Source organism: Phymastichus coffea, unplaced genomic scaffold (genome assembly GCF_024137745.1).
Source record: "Phymastichus coffea isolate CEN01 unplaced genomic scaffold, Cenicafe_Pcof_1.1 PCOF00057, whole genome shotgun sequence".
Lineage (NCBI taxonomy): Eukaryota > Metazoa > Arthropoda > Insecta > Hymenoptera > Eulophidae > Phymastichus > Phymastichus coffea.
The window spans coordinates 312,098-327,694 of NW_026706868.1; the positions used below are offsets into that span (position 1 = coordinate 312,098).

Consider the following 15,597-nt stretch of genomic DNA (forward strand, 5'->3'; position numbering starts at 1 on the left):
AAAACTTTCAACAAAAATACTTTTTCTTTAAAGTCAATTCTAATTGAATGATTTAAATAGATGGAAAATTTTTAAGACGATTCTAAATGATGCATATATCTATAAAACTATGATGGGTTTTAATAGTTTTATATTAAGTACAATTTATCTTGGGAAAAAAACATTCTTGTTTAAAATAATTCTATAATAAGGAAATCCAAAGGTGAGATGAGTTCTAAAATTTATCAATATGGCCATGAAATATTAAAAAGTTACAAAATTAAAATTTGAAGAAAGAGAGGTATTTGGAGTGGTGGAGGGATGGATGTTGATATTGAAATGGAGAATAGTGGAATTGAAATTTTCGATACCTTGAAGATGTTAAAATAATGCAGAACTAATTGATAAAGAATATGATCGTATGAAACTAACAAGAGCAGTATTTGCTCATTTACTACCTAGATTAAAAAATAAAATGATTTGATGATACTTCAAAATAGTCTCTGCTACTCTATCGACCATTTAGATACTTTCTCTTTCTATCCCCAACATTTCAACTATAAAATTCCGCCAACCCCTTATTTCATTTCATTCTTGATATGTCTTTGAAGCTTGTAGGTCTTCAAAACTTCGAAACTTGAGTTTCTTTGTGGACTGGGAATAGAATCATTTTCAGTATTCAGAGCTGATCATATTCTTTCTCACGTACTAGAAGTGCGCGAAAACCTTCGGAAGAATCTTCAATGATTCAATAGAAAAGATCTTCATTAATCTTATCTTCGACTTCAATTCTTTCAAAAATCTTAATTTTCTTTCTTTCTGAGCGAGTGAAACTTGCAAACTTCCCTCTATCATCCAATACCTCTTGATTCAAAACCTTATAAACAAACAAATATGTTAGAGACCTTACGAATACTCATTCACGTTTATTGTTTTTTTCTAATTACGTTAGTTTATTATTAATGCAACTTTTTCCACAGTTGTATTGAAAAAAACTATCAGTTTCGAAAAGTATAATGCATAACCGTGATACAGAAGTCGCAAGAAAGTTGGAATATCGAGAAGACTGATTTTTAAAGCAAACGAATTAAAGCTTAAAATTTAAAAGTAAAGTAAAATAATAAATCAGATAAATATATATTCCAACTTTTACAGAAATAATTAATTATTATACAACGCTGCCGAGTAAAATATCGCCATCGTCATTTACTCGATAAATTCATTCACGTTTTCTTTTATAAAAATGGATATCTGGTCTACGAAAATATGGATGTTTTTTTATCTATTCTGACCTTTCTACTTGATGCAAAAATATATAAGTCTGCATCAACATTTTTTCCATTCATTAGTAATAATTATTAAGATAAAAACGTATTCAATGCATAGGAAGGTAAGAATAGTAGTAAATTATGGAGTTAGCATCTTTGCGACCCTGAGATTACATAGATAGAAGAAAATAGGGTTGGATTGGGTCTAAGTCAAAGGATCATGTCACACAAACGGCTCCCAACACCTGGCCTCTCGCATCAATACCGTGTCACTTAATATCGACCTGAAATCCATTAAGCAACGAAAACAATAATTTTCTTATCCAGGTAATTGGGTAGTAACACTTAAGCAATTATCGCGTGTTCTGTAATTGTCGTTTTATTTTGTTTGAAAAGCTTTCATTCATTTCATTCTCACTGTGTGCATTCAATCTAAGGTATTCAATGCATTTACTCTTTAATTTTAATTAAAAAAGAAGAAAAAGAAAATTAGGAAAGAATAAAATAAGGAAATTGTATGAGAGGCAGTTAACACAAACATGTTTCAGCCATACTTGTTTTTGCATTTACTACAATTACGGTATGAAAATATCTTCATATTCAAAACATTTCAAACCAATTGAACAAAGTAATGTAGCCTCAAAGTTCATTCAATAATTATAAAATACGGAACGTTTAAATTTTACATCCACCCTGATTCATGTCGTGTACTGCCTGAATTGTAATCCGAATCGTTGTGCTTGTAACGATTTGACTTACGTGGTGAATAGGAGCGTGATCTGGATCTTTCGTAACGCGAGGACCGACGTCGACTGGAGTAATATGGGCTTGGTGAACGGCGGTAGCTTCCTGTTCTGTTGTTATATCCACTTGAAGAATAATATTTGCTTAGTTAAAAAAAAAGTAGAGCAATAAGCATTGTATATTTTTAAAGACTGAACTAAAAGTTTTAATTATTTTAACTTACTCTCCACCTCCTCTTCTGCCTCGGGATCCATCCCATCCACCGCCACTACTGCCGCCACCTCCACGACTGTCGTACACATGTGTCGGTTTGCCCATGTAGATTCCTGGAGTTGGGGTATGTGCCCTCTCAGTAATTGAAAAGTCTACCCTAATTCTCCGTCCGTCAATTTCCATTCCAGTACATTGTTCCTTGGCTACTTTGGCATCTTCCAGTGATTCAAAGTATACAAAACAGAAGCCTTTAGGACGCTTTGTCTAAAAACCAAACGTATGATCATTAGAATAAAAAATGATATGTTATTACATAATTGTTCGTTTAATAATCTGTTGCCCAAGGCCTTTAACGCATTGCAGAAACTTTATTTGCATGCAGTCTAAATCTTGGATTACTTTCTTATTCCCTCAAGTTTAATATCGAACTAAATCTTTCTCAATTCATTGTTCAATGATCTAGAAACTTGAAAGGGTTAAAATTGATTTAGTACTTGTTTTCTAAATAATCCTACAATTAACTTCACTGCAAATATTTACGCACAATAGTCAATGTAATTTACCTTAGCATCAATGACAACTACAACACGCTCAACAGGTCCATATTTGGAAAAAATATGGTAGAGATGATCTTCAGTAGTGTTGATAGACAAACCAAAGACTCCTATGCAACGACCCGGAGTAGGATTATCTCTGTTACCCACATGTCGTCTTCTTGAAGACATGGGACTCCGAGAATGTGATCTAAACACGTTACGGTCTCTGGAATATCTTGATCTAGAGTAAGACCTAGACCGACTTCTCGATGTGCGTCCTCGATAAGGCGATCGGCTACGACTTCTGCTTCCACCTCCTTTGCTTCGTCCATCGTACTTTGAACTACGATAAGACTTGCGACTGCGAGAAATCGAATTACTCCGTGACCTCGAATAATTTTTCACTTTTTGCTCTCGATATTTATTGGACTTGGAGTGGGAGCGTGACTCCATTATGTCGTCGTCGTTTCTGGATCGCCTGGGACTTGGGCTACGACTGTCACTTCTTTTCTGCGAGTACTGCATCATCTGAAAGTACAACAGAAAATTTTACCATTACAAGTTACCAAAGTATCAAATTCGCACAAAAATGCACGCGTTAGGTCACATGTATGATGAAATTCAATTCAATTATTAAGAAAAATATTCAAATTCAAGATGCAATAATATAGGCAGCAGAATTACTTTCATTGCAGAATAACGCACCACCGGAAATAAATAAACACTAATATCATTATCATCATGATGTTAATAAGGTGATATAAGTCATTTGTAGACCACCAAGTTTTCGAGCGTGTGTGCATGCATCGTAATCGGCCATTCTAGACAAAGCATAATATAAAACGCAGCTAGAACTCACCTTAGAGTCGTCCATATTTTGAGAACGCGTTGTTCCTACGTTACTTTAAAGTAAGCGTAGAATCAATCTTTGGTTGTGACAACTCCAGCCGCACGAGACTCAGAAAAATTATTTCTTTTTCGCAGCAAAAATCAGACTTGCTCGTTCGTGGTATGTCGGCCTTCAGTAGCGTCGCCGGGAGACAGGAAAAACGCACTGCGTATTATGGCGCTTGAAGAGCTCCGGAAACTCAGGCGGCGTTCCAAACTTCCGACGTTGCCAAGCTGCGATTGGTTGGATTAACGGGAGCCGCTGGCATTTGGAGAAAGATGGCGCGTTTTTGTTTAATCGATTGAAAAACTATGAAACTTTATTAATTAATTTTTGTATTCTTGTTTAAGGGTATAGAATTCTACTTATTTTTTTACCAATTTTGTAACCGATCAACTTTGAAAATTTCAAATAACCAGTTAAAGAACCTACAATTTAGATCGAGAAAGAATTTTAATTTAAAAAAAATGTGCTGTATAATGATTAATTCGGATTATTATTTAATGTATATTTAACGTGTAAATGTTTTAACAGCAGTTTTTAACATAAATTGTTGAAATAAAAAGGTGATAATTTAATATTTTATATTTTAGACTGTGATTTACCTCGATTCAAAATTACATTCCAGATCAAACTATATATGTATTTTCAGGTTTGATGAAATTAATATATATTTAGTTTGTTACTATTTTATATTATACAATAGCAGTGATAATAAACAGTAATAATATTTATTAGTATCTTAAATTTTTCATTTTTGTAAATTTGTTTTCATCTAGTCTAATATCACTTCTGCGATTTTAGATATAAATTTGCAAACATATATATATATATATATATACATATACATAGACCAAAGAGAGGGGATGACATGATCAAGCGATGCGGCGCCTGCGTCGGCTTGGCCGTACAGCCAGCCGCCGCAAGCCGAGAGCGAGGAAGGATATTGAAAGTCCGGTGTAGTCTCGACTAACCATTTTTCCCATCGTCAAACGGATCAAGCTTTTTGTGAGACATTGGATCGATCACAAAAAGCGGGATTCGCTTTTCGTCGAGGAACATTTGGCCGGGCGCAGACAACACTTGCAACCATACTCGCAACGACGGGAAAAATAGTGTCGAGAGCTACTACCTAAACGCAAAGATCTCTTTTTCGCTCAGCACACATACCAATAGACCTTACTGTAACCTGACTGTAACCTACCACTTATACCAACGAACGGTGAGTACTTTATAGCTGCGCTACTCTGTAGGATGAGCTTTCATTGTGTAAAGCTATATATGTGATACTCGTGTGTTGGTGAACGGTCGATTGCGAAAATATAATCATGGTAGCCGGCCAACATCGAACTATCTAGTAACGATTGTCAAACTTAAATTGACGAGAGAAATGATACAAGTAGAAGTAAGAACAGAAGATAATAAGCCATTTAAATTGGCAATGAATATTTAGCAATGTCATTTTTTTTTTAGTACATTCGTACTTTTTTATAAGTCACAAAAATGGCCGTCCCGCTGCAAGCCGGCTTCCACCGATAAGACCGATGAATTCTCTGTTGCAATTTGACTTTTTTTTTATTCGTCTGGTTTTTTAATGTTAATTATACCTGTAGTTTCATGAGGATCTTCGTGTATAGTTAGACTTTTTTCATTGTAATTATCGGCTTAAAAGTTCTCTATCAATAATTATTTGAGATTTTAGAGTTAATTACTTGCCTTTTCGAGTATTGATTTTATTGCTATGAACTTTAAAGCAAACATTTTATTTATAAGTTGGTTTAGGGGCAACTTTCATGAAGTTATCTTTTACATGCCAACTTTTTAGTGATTAAATAAAATAAACATTGCATTTTTCCACTCCCGGACCACGGTGTAGTTTGGAAATCAAAATTATTGACCTATTAGGGTTATTTCTTATCTAATTTCATACACTAAGAATTTCATTCGAGAGTTAAGGATTTCACGCGCGAAGTGTTTGCCCCCTAAACAATCGCTTTTCATTACAAGAAAGTTTTTAAAATTAGAAGTTATTCTAAATATGTTCATTATTTCAGAAAATAGTGAAATGGATGATTTAAGCAGACAGATGCAAAATACTAATATGATGGTATGTATCTCATTGACAGCAATGTGAAGATAAACTAACAAAATATAAGTATAAAGATATAGTATTAAAATTTTTTTTCTTAATGTTGTTTTTTAATTTCTTAGGATGGTGGAATAGAAGACTTACGTCAGGTTAGTGGAAATATGATTGTTGGAGGTGTGGTTCCAAATCATGCCAACAATGTTCACCGTCGAACCAAAACCAGAGTCACAATGCATGCATTAATGTCTGAGGCACTGCCACTTGATGAAGCTGCTAGATTAGAGATGAAAGCTTTGCCTAGTAAGACACCTGTATCTGTTTTGCAAGAATTATTATCACGCAGAGGCACAACACCCAAGTATGAACTTGTACAAATTGAGGGTGCTATACATGAACCAACATTCCGCTATCGAGTAACTGTTGCTGATGTTGTTGGTAAGTTCAAAAATACTATTGCATAATGATCTAATGCTCAAATGTTCAAGTAATAATTCAACAATGGGAATTCACTATTTAAAGCAGATTCACTTATTTCAGCCATGGGAACTGGTAGGTCCAAGAAAGAAGCAAAGCATACTGCTGCTAAAGCTGTGCTTGACAAATTAATTGGAGCTAATAATGAAAATTCTGAGACTCCAATACCAAACAGTATTTCTGAGTGAGTATCAACATATGATGTTCTATTTTTTAACTTAATAAAATCAGACTTAACTTCTACATCTACCTGATTAGTAGTGAAAATTTTTCTTTAAGTTCTCAAAATATACAAGAGATTCAAAGTGGCTATGGAGGTGAAGAAAAAGTAGTGAACAATCCAATTGGCTCACTTCAAGAGTTATGCATGTCTCGCCACTGGCCACCACCCAAGTATTCAATGGAAGGTGAAGAAGGTCTTCCTCATGAGAGACAGTTTACTATTGTTTGTACCATTTTAAAGTACCGTCAAGTTGGACAAGGCAAAAGTAAAAAATTAGCTAAAAGGCAAGCTGCACATAAGATGTGGCAATCCTTACAAGAGATGAATAATGCTACTCATACTCCAGGAGAAGATGATGAGGTAATACATTTATTTTTAATATTAACTTCAGTTATAGCTGTGCATTAACAAATTTATTTTAAAGAGCATCGATTAAAAGCAAAATTAACATTTTATATGAAATCAACATAAAATATGCACAAATATTCTTAAATTTAGAAAAAAAAATTTTTCGTATGGGCTTTTATTGTAGTTTTAACAATTTTTAATCATAATACCTTTCATTTATTTTAAACTCAATCATTCCATTTGAAATACTTCTAGCTTCACTGAATATAGTTATGAATTTTCAACACTGTAGATATAAATTATATCATGCTCTTAAAATTTTATGATTGGTGTTTAATAGGTGTATACAATAATTTAGTGAAGTGGAAGTGATGTTTTTGTCTATCAATATCATAATTTTGCTTTGATTCTCTCAGAATCTATAACGGACACGTAATTTGTCTTATAGCACATGGCCTTTGACTCTTGATAAATTACTATTAGCAAATCATTTCCACTTCTTTTTAAATTCATGTTATTGAGTTATTTATTTTTGAATAAATTGTCCGTTATAGATTGTGCCGAAAAATGCGAATGTGAGCGCCCATTTCGCGGATTTAAAAGATAGTAAAATTGCAACATTGACAACACCTCATAGTCATAAAGTTTCCCAATTTCACAAGAATTTGAAATCTTCAACTGGTGTAAAACTTTTTGAACTCCAAGTATGTATTTCAAAAGGAAATGAGAAGTTCCATGTGAATGTCATATTTATTTAACATTGATTGACATTAATTAACAAAACTGTGTTATTTTGTCACCAGCATACTTGCCTGAATGATGGGGATGTAAATTTGGTACAGTTCCTGCAAGAAATTGCTTCAGAGCAACAGTTTGAAGTTACTTATGTAGATATTGAGGAGAAGTCAATTAGTGGTGAGTAAAAAAATATTTATTACAATTGAATATTTGGAGTATAAATTGATTATTATTAATAGATATGTAAAATTCAACTAAAGTTATTTAAAATTTGTCAGTTAAGATTGCATCAAGTATAAAATCTTGTTCATTTGTTGGAATATCTTCATGTAGTTGTTCATTGAATGCCACAGCTATTGTATATGGTTTTTTATTTTGACAACGTGTAATCATGTGTAAATACTTATCATAATAACCCATACCATGGCCTAACCTTTTACCATTTTTTGTGAAAGCCATGCCAGGTAATATAACTAAATCCAAGCCTCCTATAAACATAATTTAGTTAAACACTAATGCGTTTTATTTATGTTATATTTTATTAAATTATTAATATGTTTATTTTATTTAAAAAATGTTCTATCTTCTATTTTTTGGTAAGATACTTGCCATTATCAAGGGCATTTTCTCTAATTTCATTAACACTAGGTTGTTTAATATTCCACTTTGTGAGTGGTAATTTATGATAATCTTCCATAGAATTAATTTTAACCATTTCCATCTTTTGTCCGTGATAACGAGGAACAAATGCTTCTTTTCCTTTTGCAAACATATCTTTCAGAATTGGTATAGTATCCACTTCGTTAGGTATACTTAAGTATAAAGATATTCTATGGCTGGCTTTATACTGTGGTAATGATACTAACTGAAAAAAAGTACATTACTTAATTAGTACGGGATAGTAGATTTTTTCTCGTGTGCCGTTTACGGTCGATCGAAGTTGAGGTGAAAAGGCACACGAGATAGTACATTACACGTTGAGGAAAGTAAAGTATCGGCAAGCCTATAGCTCGTGCAAATTGACACCTAAGGCGAAGCCAAAGGTGTCAAACATGAGTTATAGGTTTGCTATTTTACTTTCCGTGGCACGTATACTGTTTCGTACTAGGGAGGCCAGGAATTTGCACTTTCCAAGCACCTGGTACAAAAAAAGAATCTCTTTCCCGAACATGTGTCGTACGGTATTTTTCGATACAGCCTATAAAAAGTGCGATTTTCAACGATACTTTTTGCCGAACGTGCGAAAAAGATATGCTTCACACACGCAGTGTCGAAAACTAAAGTTAGTAGCTAGTTTTGATATAAAGCTATTAAAGGAAATTTTCTTCATTAAGTTTTAAATCGTCCATAGTATCATAATATGAACTGAAGTGGCACGCACTAGATTAGATTATTATCGAATGATTTTAACTTTATTAATCTGAATGTCAATTTGTTGAAAACATATCCACTTATTATCTCAATGACATTTATCTATGAATGACCTATCTTTAAATAACAGAATAGGTTATTTAAAGTAAAGTTCGAATAAAAATAAAATCACAAGTGCCTTTTTGAAAATCGCTTCAGATTGTCTTTTCTTCTCGTTTTTATCTATATTATTAAGAACGTCTATCATTTTTGCACGTAGAGCACTTTTTGCACTCTTTATTGTCGACATTTTTTTTCGACACTTAACCTCCAATTCTCTCTAATCAATATCTAAGTTTACCCGCAACTAAGCGCATGAAGCGACTATCCTGTTATATATATTATCCGCTATTTGGAGTTTAACGTATCTTGTGTAATCGTTCCGATATGTGCTAAGCAATCCAAAGCGTGTCAAACGTTACCGCTACTATCGTGTATTGTTATGTTGTTCTTCAAAACGTTAAATAATGATATAATAAGCTAATCTTTTTTTGTAAGCGTCCTTTTTTTATATTACTCTAATCTAAGGTTGTTTTCTACTTGTACTATTGTACTTTAAAAAAATTAAATTATCCCCCCTACTGTGATATATCATATGATTAAATGAGATGCTGTTTACAAAACAAAATACGTTTTGATTATCTTTTAGATTGCGCAACATTTTTATCATTTTGAATGATTTAAGAAATAAGCTATCATAACATTTGAAATCTATAATTTATTTTACATTAGTTTTTTTATGTACAACAATACTGCAAATTTTTTATTATTTCGCGTTTAATTGTGATTAAAGCCAAAGTAACTAATACTTCAGAAGCTAAAGGATATTTCATGGCTGGTTGTAGTAAAAGGCTCCACCCAAGTGTTTTTTATGTATTTTAGACTGCTCTGTGAATATGAATTTCGAGGGTGGTTTATCAAGTCACTAATATTTTGAAAAAGGCCATGCATTTGTCATCTCACCATGAATCTATAAATTTTTTCAAATCTGAAAAATATTAAATGTAACTTGAGATATTACATTTAAACAATTAAATTGTTGATATTTGATTATTTATTGATTGTTGAGCAAGTCTCCATTGAAATATGCATTCAGAGTAGTTTAAAATACATAGATATATTTTGGTGAAGTCCGCTACCCTCATCGGCCAGGAAAGTCCCCTTAGCTCCTAGACTATAAAACAGTTCAACCACTTTAAATATTATTCACTAACCAAGTGAGCCCACCAATCCTTAGTTTCCATGACAATAAATTAAAAAAATTATGTTATGATGAGACGGCAGTATTAAACTCGCGTCCGAGAAATAGTATCTCATTCAAAAGTAAAATTGTAATGCAAATAGATAAACTTGTTATTATTAATTTCAGGGAAATGCCAATGTCTTGTCCAACTGTCAACGCTCCCAGTGGCGGTGTGTTACGGCTCTGGAATGACAAGCAAAGATGCTCAAGCCTCGGCAGCGCAAAACGCTCTGGAATACTTGAAAATCATGACCAAAAAGTGAGCCAGCGCTTCGCTCTTGCCACTCGCCACCATCAGTTGCAAGTCCAACGACAACGTTTTATCGAAAAATCAATTGAACAATACCCGTGCGAATATTTTATACAGCAACAATGAAAACTCCTCGAAAACTGTCAAAAACGAGTCGGAAAATAGTAGCCATCATCAATTATATCAAGCTACGTCGTCGAAGCTTCACCCACGTGCAGTGATCAACAACGGCTCAACTGAGATGATATTCAACTCAACTAGTAGTGCAGCGAGAAATAATAAGAAGAACAGCAATGTGATCAACGAGAATGGCAAAGTCAAACCGAACATCGGTAGATTCGGTGGTGACATAAAAAATTCTGCCGGTATTCCGTCCGACGATCAGGCCAGGTCTAAAGATTACAGTGGTAAAAAAATTACCAATGATTTAAGCTCGAAATTCAAAAATTATCAATTCGAATACAGTAAGGATAACTCGATCAATCAGCAGGATTACAAAGCAAGATCAGTGGCCAATGTAGCTGCTCGAATCTCTAATCAAATTTCGTCAAATTTTCAGCGAGATAATAATCAAACATACTATCAGCAGGACGAAAATAAAACCAATTCCAACAGCATCTATACGGTCGCTCGTAAAACTTGGGATCAGCAACCGAAAACTGCACCAGTTAATTTTCCTCCTCTTCGAGCTCCCCAAAGTATCGTCAATGTACGACATCCCTTTGTCACCGAGGCTCGAGTAAAACACAACGAGACCAATGGTTTAAAATCCAAGTCGCAGTTAAAGGATACTTATAAATTTAGCAGCTCTACTATGATGTCAGCATATACACGGCCTGATTCCTTTCCTCAACAAACTCTAGCCTCGGTATTGTTTTCGGATGCTGGCCAGTATTCTCAATCGGCTTCATCGTACTCAGCCAACCAATTTCAAACCTACGATCATACGGCGAGTTACCAAGCGATACCGCCGTTTTCTGATAATTCAATGCCCTTCACGCAATATGAAAATCCAAATTTCGTACAGCCGAATCATTATCCGGCCACTGATCTAACGAGCAATCAATTCCAGTATCATACGCCAGGTGTTGCTCATCCGCAAGACTCGACCATGTTTATTCAAAGTCCTATTGCCATGAGCGAACAATATGCCGCTTCAAATTATGCACGAACTATGAGAACTGAAATGGTGCATAGACTACATCGACCAAACAAGTTTAACAATTGATGAGTTTTCGTGGAGAGATTGTAACTCTGTATTATGCATGCGCTGATTTCCTAATTAGAAAATTCCATTGGAAACTTGAGAAATTCTTTAGCGCCGAGGATTTCCTACATAATATGAGTATATTGAATATAGTAACTTTAAACGACAATTCAATCGTGACTAGTCAATGTAGATATTACACAAAAAAATGATGGTGTTTTTGATTCTAAATGCGTTTATTATAATTTGGTTTTCAATGAAGTGTTCTATTTAGGAGTTTTAAGAAAAGGATTTGGTGAAGATTATTTCAATCACAGATCCATATTGAAATAAGTTTCACCCAATGTCCTTATGATTCTCGAGCACGTTTTTGTATTACAAACTATCGTTGGCTTGGGTATGAAGAGCAAGATAAGGCAGAAATTTTATTAATTTTTAAATTGATTTAGAAGATGCATATTATATATATATACTTTTTTTTAGAGTTAACAGAAAGGAAAGTTCAAACAAAATTTATTCTAATAACGTAAATGTAAATACTTGAATAGATTTTGGCGACCAAGAACGAATCATTGTAGAGGTTAAGATTAAAAAAATTAACACTTTCATACAATTGAGAACTATTTCGTGTATTTATTAAAGCAAGTTATAGATTTTACTTTGATTTTATACTCTTTTTTTTTTTTTTTTTTCTTTTTCTTTTTTTTTTTAATGATAAAACGAATATATCAGAGAATGATGATACATTCTAACATTTAAGATATTCAACCAGCTTTACACAATAAAATAGAATGAGTGAATACGATTGAATAATTGTATGATTTAGCTTGAAAAGCTGTATTTTGTAACATTTCCGCGGAGGGAAAAATTACGAAACAACTGTAGTAAATAGATTTTACTATTTGCAACATCTGTTATTCTTTTAGAATTTTTGTTGTTGCTAGTTGCCAAAAAATTATGAAATCTTATGTAGGACGAAAAAAAAATAAAAAAAATTAAAAAAGTAATGCAAGAGTTTAAGATTACTAAGCTCGCAGTTGCGAGAAAGTCTGAAACGATGAGACATTATACTTCAATTCTATTGAATGTCAAATTTACATGTATTTGTAAATATGTCATTTGAAGGGTCGAAGCGATACTAAATTTCTACTAATATACAAATTAATGCTGTAATATTGAAAGTTACACCGTAGCTTATTATATATAAAAAAAATTACTTTAAAAAACTTTGAAGTTTCGAAACAAAGTTAAATAAAACCGTGTCGTAGGCACTCTTAGCTCTAGGCAGCAGACATTAAAGATCTTTCTCGTGATTTTTCAGGACATATGGAAATAAAAATGACACTAAAAGTCCGATTATTCCTTTTTCTAATAAGTAACACTGTGATGTGATTTGCAAAATGCTACCAAGGTAGCTCTATTGCAAGAAAAAAAAACATAGAAAAATAAAATTAATCGCTGGAATCTCGCAACAATGGTCTCGATTGGAATACGGTGATAATAATAATAAAATTTATTAATAATATTACGATGGTGTACGTTTTTCTTTAGTAATATAGTGCATAAACTCATAAGCATCACAAATAATGTATCCGTAAATTTAATCTGTAAGAACTTCAATCTTACAGCGGATTGTATAGCCCAGTATACTAAACTACTCGTGTATATTCTAATGTCGAGAAAAGACATTGATAAAAATATACCTTGATTATGATGAGACAAAAGCGTTGGTTGTAACAGCTTAAAAAAAGCAAATGAATAAATGAAATGAAATGTAATAAGAGAAATAATTACTCCAAAGTAAATATTAAATTCACCTTACTAGTCTTATTTGTTTCGTATTTCAACAGAGCTTTTAAATTGCAGTAAAAATACGCAATTTTGCAAATCAAAATTGTATTAATGCGAGAGTAGTAGAACGTGTTATAACGTTCTGTTTAAATGTCACTAGAGTTTAGAAATTACATAAGATTTGAATTGAAATGCATAAAAATAACAATGAGCTACAGAAAAATAAATTCTTGTGGTTATTATAACATCTTTTATGATAAAGAATGATATGTATCCAGAGAAAAGCATCACTTATAAATACGAATTGTAGTATGAAAAATAAAAGATGAATGTATTAAGTAGCGAGAATTGAAAATTATTATTTCTATTTGTCGTAAGTTTGCTATATTAACTAACATGTCGAAATTGTTAGTTAAATGTAATACAAAATTTTGCGTAAATAATTTTTAGTTCCATTAAAGATTTCTAGTAGTAAATGCTTATTTGACTAGAATAAAAAAGAAAAATGCATAATTGTGATCGAAATGTGAGGACTCGATGGACTGATTCTACAGTCGGCGAAACAATGAAAAATAATCAAGAAATTATACGTAAGTAAATGAGAGGAGAAAAAGAAAAACAAATTGTATTCATGTTATCAGCAGTCTTCCGCGAAGATTGCAGAAAACATTTTATATTTTTTAATGATAAGAGAAAAAGAGAGGAATAAAGTTGAAAAGGAAGTTGAGACGAAATGAAATTATGCGAATCGCTATAATAACGCCTAACAAATTAATGTGCGCGAACTTAACAAAGTGGCGAAAAATAATTCATCGAGAGGTAATACAAAAAATAAGATAGGATCAGGAAGAAAAGGAGAGAAAATACACTATTCCTCCTCTGTAGCAGAGGGCTCGAATTTTTCTCCCTTCGTCTTTATTGTCCAGAAACAGCGCATGTATTATTAATTGTACTTTCTTAAATATTAACTAATGTATTTAAATTGTGAATTGCGTTGTTTCAAATTGTGAATTTAAGAAGCGTTTCAATTACATTAACCGATATATCGATATGTCAATGTGTTTACGCCAACTTGATCTTTAAAAATTTGCATTGAGACACTTAATACAAGAATAGTTTAATTTATCCAAAATAAATTATTCTTGCATTTATTTAATTTTACTAGAACATTTTTTGAAGAATCTTCAGTAGAATATTCAAAATTTCCAATGTAAATTATTTAGATCATACAAAATCACATAAATTGAATTCGTTGTACGAATTATGTGAATGAGTAAGTCAATGATTGTCTAAGAAAAAAAGAACAATATAAAGGTACTCATTAGAAAAGTGACCTTCGAAATACACCGTGAAGTTCAAGAATTTTATATGCGTCGGTTATTACTAAGAGTTTTAGATTTTTTTGAACGCTACATTTTTATGCAGTTTGATTCATATCCATTGTATTTTTTCTTAATCAATATTAATCTTAAATTGAAAAGGATTAAAAGGATAAGAAATCTTTCTTGAGTCTATTTCGCGATATTCGCAATAGTTCCTTGGTATATTTTGAGCGCTAAATCTAGAAGACGATAACCCTTTTATATTTGAAAGAAGGCGTCCGAGGCGTTGTTTTCTTTTTTCCCTTATTTATTTTATCCTTTCTTTTGGCTTTTCTTTCGCCTCCTCCGTATATGATCAAATGGAATCTTGACGATAAGGAAGTGTCAGTCGCAAAAAACGCAAGATTTATATGTCAAAGGGGATAAGAAAAATAATACTATCACATGGACATGGCATACAGATAACGACTTGATGAGAAATGAAAAAAATCATAAAAGAAATTACGCGAATCATAACAATAAGTCAGCAGATAACAAAGGCCCTTTCTATACACGTGTTGGGTACCTAGATACTTATAATTAATAAAGGTTGTTCTATGTATGATGTGCGTGTAACACTGTTAATAAAATACTGATGCTTATGACACGACATTCTGATATTTTCATTTTACTATGACTCACATTTTTAATCATATTTTAATCTTAATAGTTTCCACTTTTTACTTGATTCAAATATTAGCCTTTTTGATGTTAATTTTTCATAAAACTAAATTATAAAATATTTTTTATAATGATTTTGAAATGCTCCAATTTTTGGAACTTCTAAGTTCAAAAATAATATTGACTTTTGACTGAAGATGGCTCTTTTTAACC

At 32.4% G+C, this 15,597-nt stretch overlaps 3 protein-coding genes across 16 annotated transcripts; 1 reads left to right on the forward strand and 2 right to left on the reverse strand.

Annotated features, from left to right (window-relative positions):
* Window positions 1-64: 64 nt before the first annotated feature.
* Window positions 65-3,814, reverse strand: LOC131666214 (transformer-2 protein homolog alpha). 6 transcript variants are annotated; one of them, XM_058938671.1, is made up of 5 exons: window positions 3,600-3,814; window positions 2,768-3,268; window positions 2,215-2,468; window positions 2,007-2,116; window positions 65-856 (listed from the first exon to the last, which is right to left on the reverse strand). In XM_058938671.1, the coding sequence occupies exons 1-5, from the start codon at window positions 3,612-3,614 to the stop codon at window positions 831-833; spliced, it is 906 nt and encodes a 301-aa protein (XP_058794654.1). In that variant the 5' UTR covers window positions 3,615-3,814; the 3' UTR covers window positions 65-830. The 6 variants fall into 6 exon arrangements, with proteins under 6 accessions (XP_058794654.1, XP_058794652.1, XP_058794655.1 ...); XM_058938669.1 differs by having other exon boundaries at window positions 2,007-2,134; XM_058938672.1 differs by having other exon boundaries at window positions 65-1,531; window positions 3,600-3,813.
* A 737-nt stretch (window positions 3,815-4,551) lies between these two features.
* On the forward strand, window positions 4,552-15,367 carry LOC131666212 (interferon-inducible double-stranded RNA-dependent protein kinase activator A homolog). 8 transcript variants are annotated; one of them, XM_058938658.1, is made up of 8 exons: window positions 4,552-4,851; window positions 5,684-5,736; window positions 5,841-6,153; window positions 6,238-6,376; window positions 6,451-6,775; window positions 7,318-7,467; window positions 7,567-7,678; window positions 10,281-15,367. In XM_058938658.1, exons 2-8 carry the CDS (start codon window positions 5,695-5,697, stop codon window positions 10,415-10,417), a joined length of 1,218 nt encoding a protein of 405 aa, XP_058794641.1. In that variant the 5' UTR covers window positions 4,552-4,851; window positions 5,684-5,694; the 3' UTR covers window positions 10,418-15,367. The 8 variants fall into 8 exon arrangements, with proteins under 8 accessions (XP_058794641.1, XP_058794642.1, XP_058794645.1 ...); XM_058938659.1 differs by having other exon boundaries at window positions 6,454-6,775; XM_058938662.1 differs by having other exon boundaries at window positions 6,472-6,775.
* Window positions 7,690-9,207, reverse strand: LOC131666215 (5-formyltetrahydrofolate cyclo-ligase). Of its 2 annotated transcripts, none has more exons than XM_058938674.1 (3): window positions 8,607-9,029; window positions 8,111-8,366; window positions 7,690-7,989 (listed from the first exon to the last, which is right to left on the reverse strand). In XM_058938674.1, the coding sequence occupies exons 1-3, from the start codon at window positions 8,670-8,672 to the stop codon at window positions 7,766-7,768; spliced, it is 546 nt and encodes a 181-aa protein (XP_058794657.1). In that variant the 5' UTR covers window positions 8,673-9,029; the 3' UTR covers window positions 7,690-7,765. The 2 variants fall into 2 exon arrangements, with proteins under 2 accessions (XP_058794657.1, XP_058794656.1); XM_058938673.1 differs by lacking the exon at window positions 8,607-9,029 and adding an exon at window positions 9,051-9,207 and having other exon boundaries at window positions 7,691-7,989.
* Window positions 15,368-15,597: the final 230 nt, after the last annotated feature.

Coding starts and splice junctions, on each gene's coding strand:
- LOC131666215 (XM_058938673.1), bottom strand. CDS start 9,161: ATGTCGACAATAAAGAGTGCAAAAAGTGCTCTACGTGCAAAAATGATA. Junction 8,367..9,050: donor CTGAAGCGATTTTCAAAAAG/GCACTTGTGATT, acceptor ACTTTTTTTCAG/TTAGTATCATTACCACAGTA. Junction 7,990..8,110: donor AGAAAATGCCCTTGATAATG/GCAAGTATCTTA, acceptor TTATGTTTATAG/GAGGCTTGGATTTAGTTATA.
- LOC131666212 (XM_058938658.1), top strand. CDS start 5,695: ATGGATGATTTAAGCAGACAGATGCAAAATACTAATATGATG. Junction 6,154..6,237: donor AACTGTTGCTGATGTTGTTG/GTAAGTTCAAAA, acceptor CACTATTTAAAG/CAGATTCACTTATTTCAGCC. Junction 7,679..10,280: donor TGAGGAGAAGTCAATTAGTG/GTGAGTAAAAAA, acceptor TATTAATTTCAG/GGAAATGCCAATGTCTTGTC.
- LOC131666214 (XM_058938667.1), bottom strand. Junction 2,469..2,767: donor TAGTTGTCATTGATGCTAAG/GTAAATTACATT, acceptor TTTGGTTTTTAG/ACAAAGCGTCCTAAAGGCTT. Junction 2,135..2,214: donor GGCAGAAGAGGAGGTGGAGA/GTAAGTTAAAAT, acceptor TTTTTAACTAAG/CAAATATTATTCTTCAAGTG.